Raw genomic sequence first — 24116 nt, forward strand, 5'->3', positions numbered from 1 at the left:
AGGTGATTGCTTCCGTAATGTACTTTAATTGTCAAAGGGTCGTGACATTAATACGACTGAATTATTATTTATTTATTATGAAAAAATGGGTATAATAGGCGTAAACGCTCTTTTAATATTGCGCACACGTACCTTTATTTTTACAGGTAATTAACATTTTGAAATAAATGATGAAATGTATGTTGTATTGTAATTTAGTAGTATATTTTGAAACAAGTGTGGTAAACAGCATTTGAGTCACGAATGGATCGAGTGTTTAATAAACGAGTGAATTAAAAAATTTTTGGGTACATTTTTGCAAATCAACAGGAATACACTTACTGACATGACCGTCAGAATTGACAAACGTCAAAATTAAAACCGTGCGGTAAAATCTCCAAAAACAACCGACTACTTTCAAACCCGCGTGGTAAAGTGACGGTTTCCGCATCGGTGTATAATTAGCTTTTTTGCAGAAAAGAGTAGAAGAATATGTTTTTAAGTTCAGTTGAGGGGTTTACACGCTTTTTAGAAATGTAGACCAACACTTTTAGATACAGTTTGCTTAAAACGCAAAGGGAAACGGTTATATTTTATATTTCAGCAGCTAGGGTCGTTTTGAAAACGGCCCCTTTTGTTCCGCGAAATTCCGCAACGCTATATCTCTATTAATAACTGAGATACATCAAAATATCGACGGAAAATGAACACACCGTAAGCGAGAAATCAAACGACCAGTATAATTTTCAAAATTTTATTTAATTTTGGTACAAAAATATCTGATAGATTTATGGGTAACAAGACGGTCAAAGAATTAACTTCGGTCGAACGCAAAAATCATTTCCAAGTCGAAAATCGGAAAGCGATGCACGAAATAAGTCTTACAATATGCGGTCCGTTATACATCTATAGGAAGGAGATCAATCGGTCGGTATCGCACTAAAGATAGGCTAAAAACGCCGGCCCGGCGGCACCGTTATTGCAAGTCGAAATAAATAAAAACTTTGGCAAAATTAAGGGCAAAAACAATCGAAAACATTCTAAATTATATACATATACACATCAATAAGTAGGTACGCTATATCAGTTGAGCATGGAAAGAATACGCTTTTTTTAATATCATTTGGCACCGAAAAACAATTAAACTCTAACAAGGAATCTGTGTTGATGTCGCACTTCTAATGCGTCACATTATCTGAGTTTCGATCAACTTTTTATATACTATAATAATTATAATTTAAATATATTTACAGATAATCTACTAAAAAAGGTAACATTGAGGAGCGGCGGGCAGGGCATAAAATATCGTTATACATATCAAATTCCGCATAGTCCGAAAAATTCGCGCCCGCCCCGCTTTTGTTTTGTACACAATAAACTACGTAGTAATCGAGTTAACAGTCTAGTGACTAATTCATTTTGGTGACAGCCTTCATGTTCGAGGGATTCCACTAAAACGCTACCCTACGGTGAAACAAATTGCTACGGTGCAGCGGAAAGTGTACGACCCTGTATAACCCCGCGTTTCGTCGACCGGGAGACTCACTTCCGTTTCACTTTGGCTTTGCACTGAGGGTCGCCGTTTTTCCTGTCGGCTCCTGACTTTAGGTTTTTGATCAGACCCTGTAGCGTCAAAATTTGCAACGTGGTCACGGAGGGGTCGCTGCACGACTCCAACCACTTGAGAAACTTTTCTCCGTGCTCGATGGCCTCGTTGGCGGCCGCAGTTCCCGCGTCGTCCTTGTCCTCGCCGTACTCTATGGTGTTGTTGTTCAGCAACAAGTTGTCCAGTACTGACCTGTTCTTGGTGCTGCCGTTGCTTCGCGGTTTCTCGTCGGCGTGGTTTTCCGCGTTGCTGAGGTCCTTCTCGGCGTCTTTGGTCAGTTGTTGGTACAGAATGGGTTTCTCTACCGTTTGAGACGGATTGTACGCGGACTGTTTGTACCAATTCCAGAACTTCATTTGCTGGTTCGCGACGCTGTTGCTTCCCGCTCCGTTCAGTAGCGTGGTCGTCGTGTTGGTCGGGATGGTACTGCTCACGTTCGTCACCGTCGACGTGCTGGGCAAACTGGTGCTCAACGTCAGCAACGGCTGGTGATTGGGCGGTGGATTGAAGCCCACGAACGACTGTTGTTGTCTCAGCCAATACGACACCGAGTCGTACACCGACTGCTGTTCGCTACTGGACATTTTCTTCTCCGCCGCGTTGTCCACGGTAGTCAGCAACCCTTTCGGAGACAAGCTCTTGGTACTGGTGTCCGCCGGTGCCGTCACTTTGTTCTTGCTTTGTTGTTGCGTCTTTTGTTGTTGATAAAGGAGATGCTGCTGATAGATACTATTCCACTGAATCAACAAACCGGTGAGGTCGTTCATGTTGGTGTTGTTGAGACTAGAGAGGAACACCTCCGGCCGGTTCAATCCCAATTCGGCGCTGAGCCTCGCCAACTCGGCCCTGTTCCTCTCCCGTTCTTTCTCTTTATCCGGCGCGGCCGTCACCTGTTTTTGCGTGGACACCGGCGTCGTAGCGTTCTCGCACTTTACACGCAGGTTCAGCGGAGATTTTTCAGCGTCCGGCGTTTCGCACGCTTTGGTGAAGTCGACCGGCGTTTCGAGTGTGGGCGAGTACCCGGGCAGAGGCGTCTTCAGGCTTAAATTGTACGGCTGATCGTCGAGTTTTATCTTTTTGTTCGAGTGATTGGAATCGTCTGTCTCGGGACTCGACTGCCGGCTGAGAAAAGAGATCTTTTCCTCGTTCTTGCACCATCCCCGAAGGGTGGACTCGGGTACGCCGATATCGCGAGCCACCGAGGCCTTGCTTTCGCCGTCGTGGACCCTCCGGATGGCGCTGAGCTTCTCGTGGGCCGTCAACGAACGCAGGGGCCGTTTGCCGGCCTTCGTAGCCGACATCGTAACAACACTCAAAGTTCACTATAGTCAGTAATTTGTGAGGTTTCGTTGGAAAACACGTGCGGCGCAGCGCGGCCAATGAAAACGCGCGCAGCAGCACCACCAGAAGAAGTTTCGTCGGTTCGCGAACTCGTCGCTCCGCGTGGCACGAAAGAAAATAAAAGTTCACGGTCGTCGGCGAAACACGCACGTCATCACCGGCGCCCCACCACCGACTGACTGACTCGGGAGGTTCTCCGCGCGCGCGGCACACTGCGACCGTTTAACGCGGGATCGTCGGGCGATATAGTTTCTTGCGAACTCTCGGTGGTCAGTTCCTTTGTCCAGCTGATCAATACTTGCGAGAACGGACGCGATAGAACTGAGCGCAGGGCAGCGAACGGCGGAGGGTGGTAGTTCGCGAGCCCCCTCCGCGTGTAACGGCTTGACGTGACACCCGCCCCCGCCGCCGCGCGGGGTGGGCGAAGCGGCGGTCCCCCTTTGCGCGGAAGACGTATTCACGCAGCCGAAGAACTCGAGGGCTCGATCACGTGGTCGAACAGCTGACGAGCCGGCGGCGGCGTCACAACCCGCCTCCGCGGCCGTTACTTTCGCGTCATACCGACGTCATCTAATAAGGTTTTGTAATGTAAAGCGTCCGCCCGGCGGCGGCGATTGTTCAGCCGCGCCGCCGCCGCCGGTCCGAGTTATCAAACGAAAAACGAGCTATTGACCTTGAATCGCGACCAGCTCCGCAATAATAATCGTTGTTGTTGTTGTTGTTTTCGGTCTGCCGCATTTCACCGGATTACGCATCTGGAGCGGATTTTGATTTGCGCCGTGCCGGACGAACACCTACGGAGTTCGATTTTGTTTCTTCATCGACGTCCGACTAGAAGAAACCTCATTCATTCGTAAAATTGCTGTTGTGATGCAAATAAAGACATTTAGGAAAGAAACGAGTAGGGTGGAGAGTTTTGCCTAAATATAAATAATAATAATATCTTTATTATCCCAAATATTGAGAATAAAATTAGTGTAGGTATTATGGATTTCGTCAAGTAGGTCAATATTAGGTACGCAATATAGATCCCGCAGATGAGGCAGAAAACAACATTAAAAATTTATAAAATAAAAATATGTGGCAGAGCACAACGATACAGTGATAACAAACATTAATAAGTAAAATATTCGTTTAAATTATAAAAACAATTTTGTAGGTGAAAAAAATTTAGTTTGGAGTGAAAAATGTTAAAATATTGTGGACTCTAACACCGGTGTGTGTAAAATAATTTTTGGAAATTTTAGTCTATCTTTTTTTATAGAGAAACAGTCTTGTTACTTGTTTTATGGTAGTGAAAATCTCCTTTTGTTTGTACATGTATAGTTGCTGCGGGCGCCACGTAAGGTTGAAAGAAATAATTCCCGATAGGGGGAATGAATCATTGGCGTGTGAAATTATAATGTAGCGATGTTAAAATTTTCATAATTTTATTATAAAGAGCATAATAATTAACCAAATTTTACACAGTTTTAGAGACAAAGCAAACCACATTTGACGCCTATGAACATTCTTTCGAAATCCGAAATAGACCATTCCTAAGCACAAATACTTACACAAAAGAAGAAAATACATACACCCGCCTATGAAACACATCTTCGATCTGTTTACATGCACATGAATTCAAAGTTCTTTGCACAGTATTGCAGTATTTTTGCTGGCCTTTGTAGTAGCAATATCCAAAAACATCTTTTCACTTTCAAAAAGTCACTTTTGTTACACAAAAAAATGAGCAAAAGTAGACGTAGCACAAGATCGAGTCGTGAAATTGAGGTTAAGAACTTTAATATATTAACGTCGTAACGTTGTCACATAAAAAAAACATTCCTCATGAACAATATCGCTTTGTTAAAAAAGAATTTGTTTTTTTAACATATATTGAGTTAGGTTAAGCTAACCTATGCTTTTGAATATATAAATATACATACATATACATTTTGTTTCTGTCATAAAAATGTTACCAACTATCGAAACGAAAATCTTAAAATTATGTTAAAATGATGAAAAAATATATCAAAATCAAAAATCATTCATTTTTATACCAAAATTATTATTTTTGAAAATATCGAAAAATTGTATTGGAAAATGTTATTGCTTGAATTTTTTCACTTTTTCCCAACCTAACTTTTTTTTGTACAGCCTAATCAAAACTGCTTATATGGACCAGACTGAATACTTTGATATAGTATATTATGCAACAAGTGCGATAAACGGCATTTGACTCACGAGTTTTTAATGAACGAGTGAGTTAAAAAGTTTACCGAACGTGTTGCATACTGTACTTTTTCTACGACCGTCAGTTTTTGGGTACATTTTCGCAAAACAACACAAATACATTCACTGACATGACCATCTGAATTGACAAACGTGAAAATTCAAAGCGTAGGAAATATCTCCGAAAACATCCGATTGCTCCCAAATCCGTGCGGTAAAATCCCGGAAATGTTCGAAGTAGCTCGGATTCGTGGGCAACGAAATTGATGTTGTAAAGTGACGCGCCAGATCGGTGTTTAGTCAGGTACTTTACAGACGCGAGTAGAAAGAAGTGTTTTTCTTTACATTTATCTTAAACACTGAGAGAAAACATCAAATGCACCTAAAGATATCTTCAATGTTGATGAAATGGTAATGTGATTTTAACCATATAAAAGTTAATTGATTTTATCACAATTTAGAGAGGTAACTGATTGATATTTTGTGAGGCGATGTCCGCCTCGAATGAAATGTATGTTAGTTACGCTATCGTAGCTATATAAACCTGAGAAAATGGGAATTAGAGGAGCAATTTTGTTGCTCTACGGTACAGGTAGTTGTACATACAAGGGGAATCAATAATGAGGTACCACAGTGCTCTATTTTGGGATCATTATTTCTTCTTTGTTTTTACCTAGGTATTCAAGATGTGCCGTAGATCAGCTAATAAACTAAAAAGTAATGTAGAAAAAACTAGCGTTATGGTCTTTATGAAACGAAATAAGTCCGACCTATTGCTTGCAAGTAAATATAAAAAAACCATCACTATCGTTCCTCAGCTAAAATATAATTTGGTTGTAGATGACAGATGACACTAGAAACGTCCACGTTGAAAAAATGCTTAAACAAATTTTAGCTGTGATAGGTGCAGTCATGAAGTGAAGGAATATATATATTTAATTCCAGTTTGGAATCTAAGGCAATCTTTAAGAGAATAATTGATACTTCAGAATAAGGTTTTTAAATTACGATTATTTCACGCCTACTGAAATATTGTACTCAGATTTGAGAATTACGCGAGTAACTACTTGATTATAAAGAGAACAATGTAAACTAGTATACCGAATGAGCCAAATCAGGAACTTTTAAAAAAGGTTGCCGAAAACGGATGTCAGTGTGTGAACTCAATTTTTATAAAAGTTATAATGGTAAAAGCCGTTTCAGAATTGTAGGGTATTTATCTTTTTTTTGTTCAATCGCTGCAACTTTTTGATATGAAAAATTTTTACGTAGAACAAGGTAGTTGTCGAATTTCGAATTTGACTAAGAGGATCGTAAGAAAATGCAATATTTGAAAATTATGAAAAATGGGATATGATAGTTTGCTTCTTACAAACCGAGGAGAATATATTCGCACAAATTTTAAAGACATTTTCGGACGATTGTGACACAATAAATCAACACAGGATACATCGAATATGGATATAATATTACAAGAACTAGTGGTTTTAGGAGTCATTCAAAATAATCCTGAAAAGTCGACACAGAAGTTAAGGACCCTGACAGAATTGGCAAGAACTAGCATTAGCCAAACTTAAAAAAAATAGAAATACAGACCAAACAAAACGAGAAAAGTGCAATCGCCTAGACCCGTAGATTTTCAACAGCTTTATATATATATATATATATATACTTTATCACGACTTGACTTGAGATTTTGGCGGTTGCCAGAACCAGGTACTATGTAATTATTATATAATTGGTAATATTTTTCAAACAAAATAATTATATCAGTACACTCTTCTTTTGAATAAATCTTCTAAATCATTAAGACTAAACAGCACCACAATAATAATATCCAATTTTCAAAAATTATAAAAAATAATAGCAAAATGAAACAAACTGACAGCATAAATAGATTATCTGACATTTCTAAGTACCATAGGAAAGCAGATGCAAAAAAACTTTTATTTAGAAAACACCTTGGAAAATACCAAAATTAAAACTGTAATTTCACGTTTTCTTGAAAAACGCTATATAGAACGGTTATAGAACATTCGAGTTGTAGTCACTTAAAGTTATTATATTCCCCTTGTATAAGATGGGATTTTTGTTATAATTGAGATATAAAATATAGTGTATTGTTACTTATTTAAAACTTCTTAAGATTTAGGTACCAAAAATCTTATTCAAACACTTATTTTGGTTATAAGATCCAAAAGTGCTATAATATCAAGGGAGTTCCATTTAAAAACGTACCACTTTGATACTTTCAGCACTTTTGGATCAACCTGTATAATTCAACTTCACATATAACAGAAGTCAAACTTTTTGAAAACTTTGTATTTTGGCCACAATATTCCGTACCGTGTAGCGTGAATAACATTAACGTTACAACAGGCAACAAATAGAAGTTAACGACTACATTTTAAAGACAATAATTATGGCTTTTGTCCCCGTCTTTCTATAGAATCGAACTATTTGTGATTCACTGCCAAAAATCACTGAGAAGGAATTAAATAAACAGAATCGGGTAGTTTAAATTTACTCGAAAGCAATTTACCGAATAAGCTGGGCCATTAGGGTTGAGGGCTCGCTGTTGTTTTGCAGCCGTTGGCAATTACGTTAATAGCATGCAATAGAAAATTAACCACAGGTAGTTCTTATTTGTATAACTTACATTTAAATTACCTGTGTTTCGATTAAATTACATTTTCCAGTGTGTATTGTAGGCATGGCATTTGCGTTTATAAAATACCTAAGCAATTGGGATAGCCTCTATTCCATATGTCAATGATATATTTAAAATTTGGTTATTGTATTAAAATAATTCATAATTTTTCACCTGTAATAGAATTTGTTCTAAAAAAAAAAGGTTCCCATATGTCGCTAAAATATACGCGATGTAAGGGAGCCTTAATTATTTAATTTTCAATGAATTCCTTGTCATATATTGAGTGGATATTTTTGTAACGTTGTCTATGACGAAAATTTCTGGTTTCTGAAGTAATTGAGAATATAACACTTTCCTATTATAATATAATACCATAATATGGGTTTTGTTCTATAATACGCTTTCCTTGCTTTAACTAAACCGTGATAAATTGCAAGAAAAACATCCAGGGCATTTTTTCTGCTTGAAAAATATTGCAAACTATTACATAGACTGGGTGACCCAGCGATAGAGTAAAGGAAATTTTTACCACTGCGGCACTACTAGTGTTAAAATAATATATGCCATAATATGAGTTTTGTTAGTTGTTAGTTTGTTAGTTGTTTGTTAGCCATGAAGTCGGGAGGGGCTGGAAAGGTAGCAAATCGAGAAGCATAGAAACGTCGCTTTGCAAAACAACATCGATTTATATATTTATATGTGAGTTTGACACACGTTCTTCTATCATTCATTGATTTAATTTATCCGATTTTTTTCCGTTAAAACCCATACTGTATTCAGAAAAAGAAAGCTTGCACAATAAAAATGAATTCCCGATAAAGATGTGTATACGATGAGGGATACGATTTGAAGGATAGTCTGATATGATTACATAACATATGTAACTATTACAACTATTTAATTATTTAAAAATAAATAAATGAAATTCCAAAAAAAAATGTTCCACATGACTTTCAGCGATACAGATTTTATATATTACTAATTCTATTTTTTAGAGGTTCAGTATCATAGCCAACTAATAACAAGACTGAACAGTCGTAATATAGCATTATTACAATAGGAAAATGTTAGATTGTCAATTTATTTCGGAAATTAAAAATTTCCGGAATAGACAAAACTTTTACAAAGTCACCTTAATTTTTAATGCCAAATCGGAAAGAAGAAATAATAATACGGTGTTTGTATTTGGAGAAACTGACTTTTTTTTGTGATTTAAGAATCCATCCTTAAATAATTAAGGCTGCCTTATAGGAAAAAATGTAAATTATTTTTGAATTATTATGAAACTATTCGTAGTTCTTGAGCTAATTTAATTTTTAATTTTTAATTAATTTTTAATTTTAATTTATTATTAGTTAACGAATATTTGTAAGTGGTTTATAAAGAACGTTAGCTTTTATAAGATATTTTATAGTTCTTTTGAAACATTAATAGATTTTAATTATGGCAGAATAGAAAAATTTTCCTCATAACCTAAATATTATTCTTCAAAATCAGTGCTGTGCTATTTATCTAGAAGTTTTCTATTTGACGATCTCAAATATCAGATTTCGATTTCAGCCGATCGTTTATTGATCGGATTGAAAATCCTCCCCACCCTCGTGCCGGCTACCACCCAGTCGGCTTTCGTAAATTTTAGCTGCGTGATACGGACCGACAAACCTTCGGCCTCCTCCTTCGGGGACCGTTGGGGTTGATCGGTGGACCCGGGGGGTGGCGGGGGGTTGCTGCCGGGGGACGGGATTTTAGGTCGCGGTCCGCGGTCCCCGAGGCCATGCGGCGCGGCCGACGCCGACGAAGGGGCGACTGACTATACACACGCCCGCCTACGCTGACGCTATGCCCCTCTCCCCCCTGTGGAAACCCCCGTGGCCCGAAATCGCTGAAAATCGACGCCGGTTTAGCGAGCCTACGTGACTAACGTTGAACCCTGTTTTCGAATCTATTTTTTGAAAAAAAAAAAACATATTCAACCATCCGTTACTGGAGTAGGTCTACCGGGTGGTACGTTTATGATGGAATGACACCTTAACTAAGAACCTGGCAAAAATGTCAAAGATATTAGAAACAAAAGTTGTTTGGTCTCACTTAGGTATACTTTCAAAATTTTATATTGCTATAGTTACAGAGTGTATGTATTTTAGTGAATAAGAGAGTAACATCTTTCTTATTTTACGTAGAACATCCTGTATATTATATTTCGTATATATCTTAAGTCTTATCTTTTCTGACATATCTTGAATTTTATGTCAAAAGTGACGTTTGCAGGTCTCAATATATTTATCGATTTCTCAGACAGGAAGTATTTTATATATTAAAGGTTAATTTAAAAGGGCATATGTGGTTTGTGTTGATATATTAAAAATAAATAAATACGGAGCATTTTGAAAAACGGCGACCTTATATAAGATTGCCTATTTGAATAAGTTCTAAATATCAAAATATTAGCAATAAGACATTGCAAAGCACCATCGACCACCATTTTGACTTGCTGAGTTTTATGCCATCTTAGTTACTTTTTTTATTGTTGTTGTCATTTTAATACAAAAAAAAATTGTTTGTGGTGATTTTTATATTACATATTTAATACTGTTACTTGTAGGCTTTGGTTCATCTGGATAGTTCTGAGAAAATTTCAAAAAAAATTTCATTTCATTTCTTACATTCTTAAAAGATAAACAATTTAAATAACTTTTGGGCATTAAAACCTTTATTACCCGACATGGTTACATGCCAAGATTTACAAGAAAATGTGCAACTAGAGTAAAGAGTTTAAATATGTAGGCGCCATTTCTGTAGTGCTCGATTTTCTATTTTTCTGTCGTCTTCCTGGTCAATTAATACATTTTAATATTTACAATATTACGAAATCTACAAACAATACTGGATTTTACTATTTTAAAGATGCATTGCTGCGAGCCATTTCGGGTGGTTCCGTTACTTTAATCACATCTACTGAAAACCCGGTCACACCCAACTCTCGAATAAAGTCAATAATTTTGATAATGGCTTACATTGTTGTTCTTACAAAAGGGTATTAAGATAATGCCTTTTACTATAAACAATTTGACGCCTAGCTAGGTTGTCGAATTGTTGGGTCATATGTTTTTGTGTCAATTGACCTAAATAATTTTAAAAATACAATAAAATGAATATTTATTCATATTGTGCGTTACGTCGCCATTCTGGGAACCAAATGGAGTTGATTCCCCGCATCACTAATTATGGTATTCCGATATTCCTTGCAGCGGGTTATAGGCAAATTGGACATCACAAACGCATAAGAAATTAATATAAAATACATATTATTATTAAATAATGATAGATAACACTCTAGAATTGCAAGATGTTATTTAAAACATTTTTCGACTGGTCAATTAAGAAGTGAAGTGGTCAATTGACTACGGTCATAGATACCATAGCTACCATCTCCTATCATCTACATACATTCTATATTAAGGTGTAGAAAAATCGATGCAAGATTTGCTGCTAAATTTCCAGTGTCGGAAAGTACGCCGGTGTACCTCGTTTTCAACGGCTAGCTGCTCTAAGATGGGACCCTTTGCCGAGAGCTCCAATATAATGAGAGGCGATAGAAAGCTGAAAGGTCCATTTTTCGCGACCTTGCTTTCGTTTCGGTCGCTTCATTTGACGTTTGTACCCGTTATAGGCAGGGAGAAAATTGTCTATCAACTTAAAAACAGAAATTTAGTATCTTTATGAAGAGAACAGACTTATAACCATGCCAGTCTGAAATGGACAACCGCGATAAATTACCCGCATAATTGAAACAATGTTATATAAAAACAAAAATAAAATAAGGGTTACTCAAGCCAAAAAACTAAACTCTGACTAATAAGCACACATCAACAACATGAGAGAGTCCGAGCATTTCGACGTGTATACGCTGGACCTCCGATCATGCGCATAGAAAACTGGGTTGGCTATTGTCGCCTCTCGTTAGATTGGAGCTCTTTGCCTATGTTTCGGTATTGTTCGCGACCATAGTTGTTCCGGCAGCGGCGACAGTGCGTCGCCGACCCACCGCCCCGAGGGATTTATAATTCATATGCCGAAACTGACCGTTTCGAATTCCGAGAATTTGCCTGACGTATACGTCATAAAAACCGCCCGGCAGTTCTGCTCGTTTGCCTCCGCGGAAAATATCCAAATTTTCAAATTTCGCCAGTGGAGCCCACCGCAACGACTCACCACTCGGAGTTCCACACTATATGCGCATAATTATATAAAGAGTGATCCGCTTTGAGTGTCCTATTTTCCTACTAGAAAGCGATAAAGTTTTCTTTTTCAAATTTGATATATGACCATAGAGCGCCATAATCTATTTTTCAAATATTTACGCACCTGCAACGCTGCCAGTTTAACTCGAAACAAATGACAACATCGAAAATTCCATTGAAATGTCATGTAAATTAATAGGCTTTATGGTTTTGGTTAGTTGAGTTTTAAGTAGATTTTTAAATCGGGGAACAATCTTAGTTCACTCAAATTTCAGAAACGGTTACCAATATGGGTCATATAGTCATATACTTATATAGATTTTATGAAAAGTATGCAATATGTTTGCTAAACTTTTTAAATGTCACTCATTTATTAAACACTAGCTCGGCTGCGCTCCGCTCGTGTCAAATAAACTCGTGACTCAAATGCCGTTTATCAATTTTGTCTACTATCTCTACAAAGGATTTCCAACTAATTATAAGCAAGGACATTGCAAATCATATAAATTCAAACCCCAAAAAATAACTGGTTTCATTATAAGTGTTGACCAATACATCCAAATATGATTAAGCGGTCTTACTGCTTTGCCTGCTGACACGACCAAAGTGACATCTTTTCGGTAGATTCTAAACACTGATGGTAATTTGATGTTTGTCAATTCTGATGGTCCCGTCAAACGTCACTGAGTGATTAAGTTCGTGCTGTTTCGCAAAAATGCAATGAATAGTCGTAGAAATAGTATTTAAAGTATAAAATGTGCAATGTCACTTTTTTATTAAGCACTTGCTCCGCTGCTCTAAAGTCGCGACTAGTTTCAAAAATGATTTTATTGATTATGACTAAATATTTAAAACTTTCCCACAAAGTCTAGATTTTAAATGGGAGGTCCATTTGATTGAAGCGGTTGTCTGTAATAATTGTAAATTCATTGGCATAAAAGTTATTTATATATTTTGTTCATTTTCTTTTAATTTCTTAGTATTTAAATAACATATTATATAATAGAATAACAAAAACTAACCAAATACTTGTTTGTTTCAACACAATTACAATGCAGAAAGCCAACAGCAACATAGGATCTGGGTCAAAAATTTGACCCCTCCTGTATAACTTTGCTAACTTTGGAGTATTAAGGGTTGTCTGTGAACTCACCTAGTTTTGTTCGTGCATAGAAAAGCGTTTGTCTTCCTATTCTATGTAGATTTTTTGACCCAGATATATGTAAGTGTGATGTACTACGAATCCGATCCCTCTGTTTTATTTACAAAGCAAAGTCCCCAATCACCTATTAAAATTATATTATTTTTTCATTTACGAACAACGTTTTATCATATAAAACTAAAATTAATTATTTTGATGCTGATCCAAGATTAATCGAGTTAAATAAATTCACGTGACTAAGGAAAACCATATAACACAAATAGGTAAGTAAACAAACATAACTAAACAAGAATAGTGGCATGCATTTTATTTTAGCCACGTTATGAACAACAATAATAAAATTAACCAATTTCTGGAAAAACCAGTAATATTCAAATATTTTATTTTTTACAAAGTATTGTAACACGTCAACACTATCTCTGCCATCTATCCGCCAGTAGACAAATTAGCAATAGATCAGAACGCCTTATTGAAGATTTATTTGTACGGCGCCCCAAGAGTGAACCAAAGAGTAACAAAACAAAGTACTAAGAGGGTGCTTGTTGGGACAAGATGTGGCTGTTGGCGAGTGGTTGATTGGGCGATTGTGCGTTTGTCGATATTTATACCCGTATATTTTAATAGTAAATAATAAACAATAAATTGGGTTGTGTGTTTAATCGCGTTCCCGAACTTGACAGTTGCGACAGTCTTCATTTAAAGCGAAAGCTGTTTCTTAGCGTTATTTTTGATACATTAGGGATTTTTTCGCAAGTTAGCGTTAATCTGACAGCCATGGCTGCCCCATTGAAAATAAAAAATGATCACCAGTTAACGGGTACAATTTTTTTAAAATAGTATGGTAAGAAATTAAATATGATGACATCTAATACAAAATAGACGAAAACGAAAACCAGGACTTTGCGTCCGGGGGTGGGCTCTGTTTTTCCGTAACGCATTAAACTATCCTTATTAACGTTTCATTGCGAAAACGTTGCGTGATAGAAATTCACATTCCACTACAATCGTATATGACAGAATTTTCAGACGTTTGACATCGGCTAGATATTTAATAACAACAGTTAAAGTGCGTTCGTTATTAATGTTTTAATTTGGTTACTTTAATCTCTGTTGCTTTTATTAATTCCCGAGCACGTTAGCCTATGTGTTTCATTTTATTTCCGGTATAATTGGTCCTACCAAAAGGTACAAGTTAAAACTCCATCGTGGCTGATATAACGACGAGATAGATGGTGTAAATCAGTGGTTCCTGAACTTATTTTTCTCATAGATATTTTCGGTGGACCCTCTATAGCAGCTACATTTCTACCATATTTATTTTTTATCATGGCAATGTAGACCTCCGTAAAGTTTTCCGTGGACCCATGGGGGTTTACAATATGATGACCATATATTTAAACTACTTTCTGCCTAGAGTAAATGCCCTTTTCGCTTTTGAGAAACTTTTTCAGCGCATAGGTGGAGTTTCAATTTGTAAGAAATCATTTTAAAATTATGTGATTTTCTTTTATTTTCATTATTGGGGAATATAAATGAAATATATTTTAAACTTTAATATCTCATTGGAGAATACTTAGGTCTATAAGGACTGATATTTTAAGATAATTTTTAGCTACAGAAGCGACTGATTCAGGAACGTGAACTATTGCAGCTCTGCTACAAATGTCAAAATTTCCAAAATTATCTGTAATCTCTCCGAATAATTTAATAGCGAATTAGTCATTTAGAAAAAACGATATCTGGATCATTTTCTTGATGCGATTTAAACTAAATTATGACTTATTATTATTATATTTAATTTCTTCTAAATAGTCACAAAGACACAAAATTTATGTAAACAAATCGCCAACTTTAACCGTCCCAAATGATGTGTCTAATAGTTCACAGACCCAAATAATACCATGACGTCATCACTACCCGTCTAAATAGTAGCCACCGAAGATATAGAGGCCCTACCTACTCCTATAGTACAGAAACTTATGAAGCAATTATGAAAAAAATTTTGAGAAGGTCCATTGAACAGCGCATACTCGAGTTTTACAATATTATTTTTAACCAATGACCTAGAATGTGGTGAAAATTGCTGTTCAGAAAGAAAATGGAGCAAAGTGCAGGTTAGTGTGTGAAACATAAAGGTATGAGCGGAAAATCATTACCTGCGCTACGAGAATATCAAGTAGTAGGGCTATTATATTATCTCATAGCTATACGAGAGGGCCATACGCCATCCGAAAATTTCTGAGGATGCGGTAAAAATGCCACATTCAGACCTAGAACTCAGCGTGAATGGACGAACTGTCAGCCGCCATGTTAGTTGTTTAACGCCGTTTGAAATTAGATTTGAAATGACTGCGCATGAACAAATTGAATGGCCTTTTTTTTCAATTGAAAGGGACGGTTGTTGATGTATATTTTGATTGTAAATAGCTTTTGACAAATAAGTTCTTCGCAAACTATACAAGTTTGTAGCTTGTTTGTTATCCGTTTTTGTATTAGCAATATCCAAAAACAGCTCTTCAGTTTAAAAAAGTCACTTGTCAAAGACTAAGCAAACACGTAATACAGAAGGCACCTTGTCACATTAGAAAGATGAACGCCTTTTTATTTAAACGAATGAATGACCATCACGGTACACGATATATAGAGCTGTTAAAAATTTGTTGAATGGTATGTAGTACGTTCTACTTGATTGAATAAAAACACAGCAATACATATAGCTTTGCATATTGCTAATCTACAACATTGATTTCGTCGCTTTTCATCACAAGTTGTGGATACATTGGGAGTTTACATTTTCGGTATTTTTTTAACTAAATGACCAGGATCCCATTTGACCGATGCAGTGCCCATCTTCATCAAATGTTGCCAGAGATAGCTTGCCGAGTTTGTTGCACATCACCGTGTACTCCATCGGACAGTTATTGCTTCCCACAGCCGAAGAATCTGAAATATTGAATGGATTTACCACAGATAACGCGTGTTCCTGTTACCATTTTCGTTGACGCCCAAATTATCCAAAGTTTTATCGATATCGTCGTTAGATCGCGAAGTGTTCCGGTTGATTTGTGACACGAAAGCCCCTATTAAAGTATCTATTAGGCTCGCCTGTTTCGAAAACACCTGCAGTATTTTTGACACTCTTGTACCATTCTCCGATACCAAAAACTGTATAAACAGACACGGTAAACAGTCGGGATTGTCTTCTCTCGTCGGTCGGGCGTACTCCCAACTGAATTCTTCATACCTCAAACCCAACAATATTTCCTACAGAGACAATAACCTATATTTGTAATTTTTATTGCAACCTTAGAAACTACCCAACCATAAGGAGACCCCACTAGTACTCATCAAGAATAACTACAAGAATTTTTTTAATCCCTAACTTGATAACACCGCAACTTCAACTATAGATAGCTTTGGCTAATAAAAACAAGGCTAAAGTGGAGTTTAGCTTGACCCTCTGTAACAAACTTCTCTATAGACTTTGACTTAAAAACGGTGTCTCTTGAAAGTTAAGTTTTGCATCGGAGAGAAGTAACTATCAAATTCCTTTAATAATTCTTGAAAGTTATCTTTCCTTTCCTCAAAAAATTCAAAGGTATTTTTAAATTCGCAAACCTTCCGCCCCCATTAGGGTAAAAGGTGTCATTTTTTTTCAGTAATGTTTGATTTGTTTATGTTTGTCATCTAAAAGGGTTGTCTCTGTGTGCGTCTAAAAGCCGATCAACTTTCATGACATATTTCTAACGGCTCATTAATCTGATAAAGTCATACAAAGACCATTAAAATTTTCAAAAGTCAACTAAATAGTGCTTGTGATCATTCTCTTCGCCTGCAAAACTGAATGTTGTGGCTATTACACCATATAAAAATATAGGAAATAGCAAAAAGAAACTGCACACGTTATGTTAGCATTTGTCTTTGAAAAGAGACGTTAACAAGGTAAAAAAAATAAAGAAAAAAAATAGAGATGCTACAGAATGTATGTAATAAATATTCCATGTAACTAAGTGTTTCGGGATCCCTAAATAATAAAAGAATGTGATATTGGAATAAGAAAATGTAATCATAGTTTAAAGTGAACCACAAAATATTAATTTTATAAAAGAGTCAATTAATATTTAGAAAACGAGGGATGTCATGTGAGTAATAGGTAGGAGCTTTAATTAAGATAACGGTGTCGTTAGAAACATGACATAAAACTGTATCTGAATGAAGTCGCTACTTGACGAACACAAAGACTTTTTTTATATAACAAGTAGTCTTTTGTCACGTGAGTGTGGAGTAAAATTTATACTCAAATTCCTCCATTGTATTCCCAAATAATTCTCAATTCTCAATTTGTTATAAAGTACTGAAAGCCCTTCCGCCATAGGTCTTTTGTTCCTTTCATCCGTAACTACGAATGCTGCAGTTTTTTAACAAATAAATTTACAACAAATTCACGTGCATGTTTGCTATTAAAATTCTGCTTTAGGATGTGGACCTTTGGAGTGAACTTCATTCACAAAGGGCAAATTTTTGGATATCTTATTCAGTAACCCAATGGTTTTATTGAATATCTGAATGTGGATCATTTTGAATATATTAAATAATAAATTTGCACAAAAGATTTTTCTCTGGGAACGCTTTAAAGAAACAAATATAAATGTCCTACAGGAATAATTGAATATCTAATTTTTCTTGCCCTAACGTAAAAAGTACGATTATAGGTCTCTCCTATGGTTAAAGGTCTTTGGAAATGACTCACACATTCCAAATCGTCAATTATGTAAATCCCTCTGCTATTGACGACGATCAACACCGGAATATCCTGATGAATTAGGAACGATGCAAGTCCCGTAACTGGTTCTTCAATTTGTCCAACGAAAAACGCGGCTCTACGGCATACCAAATTTATAACCAGTACGCCCAATGTATTCGGCCTAACCCGTAAAAGGGCAGAGACCAGCAGAACTCCAGATATTTTTTAATCAGTTTTCTATTGGTGGCCGTACTGGGTATTCTTTTGAATTGCTCCAACAGCCTGACCTCGGCCGAATTCTTGCTACTGATAGGCAGCCATGCCCACGTAGAACTCTTCCTCACGTGTGCTGGTAGAAATCGAACCTGTTCTTCTCTAAAATAATGCGTTGAGTGTACCTAAAATTGTTAAACGAGGGATCTGATAGACATATATAGCTCTTATATAGCTACGAGAAATATAAAGGCCCTGTCTATGCTGATGATACACGAACTTATGAAGCAATATGAAAAAAAATTGAGAAGTTATGTGCAACATGCGCATCTCGCTTTTAACCAATGCCCTTGGGACATTCAACACCTGACATGGCCGCTGACAGATAGTCAATAAGTGTGGATGCGGCATTTGTGCGGCAATATTTTCTTAAATTGTGCCTAGATTTTTGTTGTTCTGGGAAAACAAGACAAGTTTGTGGAAATCGCTGTTTAGAAAGAAAATATCAATGCCGCTTGCATAAATGATTACTATAGTCGCATCATTTTGATAATCAGGCAATTGAATTGCGAAGTATTTTAATAACCAAACCATAATTGAAATTATTAAACTGTAGTATGCAACCCAACACACATGACTATGAAAAATGCAATGTTGAAATGGGGTATCGAAAATATACGTTAAATCTTAAGTATTATGAATACTATGTTAATAACGGAATAATATTACATTAAATATAAAGTTAAATCAAGCATATACTTAAAATATTACGGACTTCGAACTGGAATGTTTTTTACAGAATTTTCTTGCATCTCAATGGTTTTATCTATTTTCATGTTGATCAGAGTATAAATTTTGAGGCAATGCTCGGATAGTTACGGATCAAACTTTATTTGGGAAACAATTCAAATATAGCACGGACTGTGCTCTATCTCTGCAAGGAAAGGGGAGGGTGGAATTGTCATAAATAAATTTCCATATCTGCAATAAGATTTACCACAATGTTGGAGTCGTTAAAAAAGCATTTCCTAGGCTATCAATCGTGTGGCGAGTTGTGCGATCGCTCACTGTGTCACCAAGCGGTGACACAGTGAGCGATATCCTAACCTAAAATATGATTAAAAAAAACTTAACGCTAAAAAGATGAATTTTGAGAAAATTTTCCACTTAACGGGTTGTTACTAATGTTTAGTTATCCCGAATGTAGTATTTATGATACCAAATGTTATTTAAAATCAAAATAAAATGTTATTTATCTTTTTTTTACAGTAACTAACGAAGGGCATCAGTAGCTGTCATGTTAACATGCTTACTTGTTTTTAAATATTTAGTTTTACTATTTATTTTTCATTAAAAATTATTTCCAATCACTAATTAATTGTTGGCGACTAACTTATTTTATGGATTTTATTAATTTAAATTATCAGGGTTACCATGAAAACAAATTTGGTGTTTATCTGGCCAAAGATTCACGTTGTTCATGTTGTTATTTGATGACTGTCAAAATATTTTCATTGCCTTCCATTGTAATTTAAGTTTGTTAAATGTTTATTGCATAAACAATGTCTTATTTAAACGCATCGTAATTCAGTGCCATGAAAAAAAATCTACTCGTTAGAAACGAAGAATAATTCTGATTATTTCAGCGCACATTTTGTTACTTAAATAATTTAATAATAAATAAAATTGCTTAGCCTTCAATAATTGATTAGTTTTAGTTAGTTGACTAAACTTAATTATTACTGAAAAAAATTCGTGATAATAATAAATTAATGGAAAAAGATCAAGGGTATCAAAATGTGGTAATGTCATGTACTGGGCAATTTTGTGTGAACCAAAGGTATTTAAAAAATTAGTAAATTAACGTTTTATTTTATCACGTCTCCTAGAGGCATTTCAAAAATTAGGAAATAGTTTCCAGTGCTTCCTTTTGGATGATTAACTTAATTGTTTTTTCAAATTTTTAGGACCATCCGTTTCTCTAATACTGTACCTCGTTGCCTTTACTGAGACACCCGCCTTTGGCTATGCTAATAACAGAGAAGGTCCATTTAATATGCGCATCAATGCAAATCATAATTTCGATTGTACACAAACCCCAATTAAAATAGGTGAAAGCTACATTTCAATTTCTTTATGTATTTATAATGTATTAAATAATATATTTAAAATTACAACTTCTCGATTAAATTGAAAATGTTATTTTCACCTATTTATTCTGAAATTCATAGTTTTAATTTCTTAGTTCTGACAATAACAAAAATAAGTGTGTAAACTGAGATTCAATGCCACTATAAAGAAGAAGTTTTCATATTTAAATTTCCTAGGAAAAGCGACATTGTCAACTTAAAAACAAGTAATTATAAACGTCAATTTCTAGGTCATAAATTTTGTAAATAGAAAAGAAATAAATGTAACAAAATGTAACGATTTGTATGTAGGGAAAAAAGGTTTGGAAGGGCACAGAGCAAAACTACGGCAAATTATAAAAGCTTGTATATTTGGCAAATAAAATTTTTCATGCAACAGAAAAATAAATATGAACTAGTTCATACCTGTGGATTGTAGGGGCCCAATTCTTCCCTAGCCTGTATGCCCCCAAGCATGACATAGTGTGGTATTTCGCAAGGGTATCTTCCATTTAATATATTGTATTTGGCTTCTTCATAAAGTAACTCCAAAATTTTTTGATCCCTGTGGAATTTCAAACAGAAGAAAAATGTGATTCCTCTGTGTTTTGACAAGTTGCAACAGATTTTTTACTTCAAATAGAATTTGCTCACTTTATTTTTTCCTCTAAACTCTTTGAATAGAACACATTTCTTTGAAACATCAGTTTTGGTTCATCATCATTCTTCTTATCTTCAGAAACATAACAATATCTTTCAACCAAACTGTGCCAGTTTTGACGAACTTCAAAAGGTTTAGAATTCGGTTTCAGTTGTAATTCTAAAAATATTTTTGAAATAAGTTAAAATGCTCTATGTCAATCTTTAATTATTACCTAACAGAGGACTGACCATCCAAAGAGAAAATACCTGCGTGGCTAACCCTTTGTTAAGACCTAATTCTTCGCAGCTAATAATTGCTTGAGAAATAATATCACAAGTGGCAGCAGGAGGATCATCTATTTCTAAGATCAAAGCAATTTTGTTGTGAAGATAAACTGCTACCGGAAATTTTGATGATTGCTGAAAATCTATAGAAGATTTTGAAGAATGGGAGCCTCTTGTATTATTGGCGGTTACAGTTTTGCTTGGACCAGTGGACGAGCGATCTAAAAATGTTATATATTGTAAATAATCAATCAAATCATTTAAGATAACCTGGAATTTGGTTGTCCTCATAACTACATTCCTTTTTAACATCGACAGTTAATGTATTGTCACTCTCCCACTGTATGGGAGCATAGTTTTTCATCGGTTCTTGACAAAAATTAGAGGCAACTGGAGGCACTCTCTGTGTTACAGAATATAGTGTGTTTGTTGAAGATGAAGGGTTATCTCTTTTCGAGTAATTATCCCTGAAAGTGGAAGGTTCTTCAAGGAAACGTGATTTAACTTCAAAATTTTGGTATTTTAATATTTAATTTCTTGGACTATACTTACCTATACTGATCACTAACATATTGGGCATTCTGGGACCCATAAAGCCTATTTCTTGGATATTCAACTGGAATGACGGTAACATTGTAATTAGAAGACTGAATTATGATTTGTTGACCTTCCTTTGTTTCAATACAGGTATTGGTTTCCATTTTACAAAGTATCTTAAAAGGGTATTAAATTATTGGTTCAAAACATCTTGCACGGGCAACCTCGGTAAAAAAATCAATACAAGCACAAACACCTACAACCAAGTATTTTTATCATTGTAAAATAAAAACGCTTAAGTTGGATGTGTTGGATTTATTGGTTACATCGTGATACCGTATGTAAGCATGTAAATAAAATTTTCTAACAAACGATACTGATTTAATTTTTAATAATTCGAACCACAGATAAAATGATAAAAACAAAACGGTTTAAAATTCTTAACGAAAAATCAAGGGGGCCCATAGAATAAAACAAACGCTCACATATTCCTTAGTTATATTTTCATTCCTAAGAGATATATGTAATTTAATCCATTTGTACTCGACACGAATATATAGATTGACAATGGCCATTTAAAGTTTGTTTAACTTTAACTGAATTTGTCCCGAATTTTATAAAAATACTACTTGCTCATTTATATTATATTTGTGATACTCGATAAATAATAACTTATTATATTTGAATAAATTTTTTAGCATGTAATTTTAATTAATATTTGTTTATTAAAATATCAACAAAAAGTTTAACGACGAGGATGGGATTCGAACCCACGCGGGCAGAGCCCATTGGATTAGCAGTCCAACGCCTTAACCACTCGGCCACCTCGTCTTATATAAATAACTGTCGGTAGAGATGTATAACTGTTTCGTCATATTTGAAGAAGATAAGAATTAATGCTGAATAATATGAGTTTTAATTCCTACGCTATTTTATACCATAGGGATTCATGCTAAGATCAGAAGGACGCGTGGAAGATAAAAAACATGCGCTGTTATTTATTGTGCAAGTGTTAATCATTGTATGATGTTGTTTTTTCATTAAATTTGAATTGAAAAGGTTGCTATGGCGACCTTTAAAAAAGGGGTAAATTACTATAACCCCTTTTGTCAGTGTAATTGTTTCGACAAGGCGTGATGCTATTCTTCGCAGGTGAATTCGTGACGTAATACTATTATTTCGATGATGTGTGTAGGTATGTAAACAACAACTCTATTTAGAATATAATAAATATAAATTTCATTTATGTATCTGGCTTGAAAATTCGTAGATCCCAATACCTATAGCTAACTAGTACGAGTAGCAAAAAAGTAAGAAAAATTTTTATTTTTGGAACACCTCTAGAAATATCAACAAGACCAGCATTCCTAAAAATTAAATTTTATTTTCAAAAACATGTATTTTTTTTTAATTACGCTCATCCCTATATAACATTCAATGAGACTCAACAATAATTTAATATGACCACACATAGTGAAACTAGCCAAGCAATTTAATTTGGAGTATGAAATTTTATTTAATTTAAGTTTGAGTGATTTTGCTTATAAAAGAGTACAGTGACGTCATGAGCAAAAATAGTGCATATCTTTTAGACTCCTTTAGATCGTTCTGTTGTAGCCTCTGCTATCACATAAACTTCACTTCACTTAAAGTGAATTTCTTATAAACAGTAGTAAAACAATAGAGAGGCAGAGGGAGAGAGAGAGAGAGAAACAAATCATTTTTATGCTGGCCGCGATGACGTCACTGTCATTAGAAAGAAGTTCAAGCATGTCGAAAACATTTGGTAAAAAAAAGCTTTGGTAGTTCGGGGCGAACTTCTAAAATATTAACGTATTTCGGATCGTTAGGTCATTTACTGCAGTTAAATTATTGAGGCGTATTGGTGCTGGAAATTACATTGGAATACATTCTTAGCGATTAAATTAATTAAAAAAAAATAAAGGTTGAGAGCCGCTATTATTGCTTGTTGATGATAGTGTAAGTGTAGATATAATATTAGGAGTTATTACTTAGTGCGTGCGCATTCAGATTTTTGATTGCAGGTGTTATTTAGTTAGCCAATTGTTAAGTAACATTTTATTATTATTTTTTATTATTACATTATATTTTTAATATATGTTTTAATATTTAAAAAGTTTGAACGAATTTATAAGACTACCTACCAATCACCTAAAAAAGCGATATCATTATGTATAGTAATAATTCTTCAAATCAATCAATCCTCATTTTTTATAATAGGTGTGTAAAAATAGAAAACATTAAAGAACTTTTGGAAATTGGAACCCTTTTCAATTTGTATTCAACCCCACACCTGACACCAGTTGATCTTATTAAAGAATTAGGCAAATTATTAAAGAATGATGTGTT

At 35.3% G+C, this 24116-nt stretch overlaps 3 protein-coding genes and 1 non-coding gene across 6 annotated transcripts in view; 1 reads left to right on the plus strand and 3 right to left on the minus strand.

The window, feature by feature from the left end:
• Positions 1-756: 756 nt before the first annotated feature.
• LOC132708016 (protein distal antenna-like) lies at positions 757-4134 on the minus strand. The gene has a single exon (XM_060680092.1). It carries the CDS (start codon positions 2884-2886, stop codon positions 1522-1524), a length of 1365 nt encoding a protein of 454 aa, XP_060536075.1. The 5' UTR covers positions 2887-4134; the 3' UTR covers positions 757-1521.
• Positions 4135-13649: 9515 nt separating this feature from the next.
• Positions 13650-22166, minus strand: LOC132706937 (putative FERM domain-containing protein FRMD8P1). 2 transcript variants are annotated; one of them, XM_060678543.1, is made up of 9 exons: positions 21762-21902; positions 21480-21692; positions 21158-21430; positions 20937-21102; positions 20709-20847; positions 18127-18338; positions 17947-18076; positions 16187-16460; positions 13650-16139 (listed from the first exon to the last, which is right to left on the minus strand). In XM_060678543.1, exons 1-9 carry the CDS (start codon positions 21841-21843, stop codon positions 16003-16005), a joined length of 1626 nt encoding a protein of 541 aa, XP_060534526.1. In that variant the 5' UTR covers positions 21844-21902; the 3' UTR covers positions 13650-16002. The 2 variants fall into 2 exon arrangements, with proteins under 2 accessions (XP_060534526.1, XP_060534519.1); XM_060678536.1 differs by having other exon boundaries at positions 13658-16139; positions 21480-21676; positions 21762-22166.
• A 329-nt stretch (positions 22167-22495) lies between these two features.
• Positions 22496-22577, minus strand: Trnas-gcu (transfer RNA serine (anticodon GCU)). Its single transcript has one exon. It is a non-coding gene; the product is annotated as a tRNA-Ser (tRNA).
• Positions 22578-22764: 187 nt separating this feature from the next.
• The window catches only part of LOC132708361 (ankycorbin), a 44603-nt gene continuing 43251 nt past the window's right edge, over positions 22765-24116 (plus strand). For both annotated transcript variants that reach the window (XR_009619902.1, XM_060680649.1), the window contains exon 1: positions 22765-22941. The gene's annotated coding sequence lies outside the window, so the exon portion shown is untranslated. The remainder of the gene's footprint in view (positions 22942-24116) is intronic.

Source organism: Cylas formicarius, unplaced genomic scaffold (assembly GCF_029955315.1).
Source record: "Cylas formicarius isolate icCylForm1 unplaced genomic scaffold, icCylForm1.1 PGA_scaffold_10__41_contigs__length_53128322, whole genome shotgun sequence".
NCBI classification, from domain to species: Eukaryota; Metazoa; Arthropoda; class Insecta; order Coleoptera; family Brentidae; genus Cylas; species Cylas formicarius.

Coding starts and splice junctions, on each gene's coding strand:
- LOC132708016 (XM_060680092.1), bottom strand. CDS start 2,886: ATGTCGGCTACGAAGGCCGGCAAACGGCCCCTGCGTTCGTTGACGGCC.
- LOC132706937 (XM_060678536.1), bottom strand. CDS start 21,910: ATGGAAACCAATACCTGTATTGAAACAAAGGAAGGTCAACAAATCATA. Junction 20,848..20,936: donor AGTTTAGAGGAAAAAATAAA/GTGAGCAAATTC, acceptor GAAATTCCACAG/GGATCAAAAAATTTTGGAGT. Junction 18,077..18,126: donor TGGTCTCTGCCCTTTTACGG/GTTAGGCCGAAT, acceptor GGTATGCCGTAG/AGCCGCGTTTTTCGTTGGAC.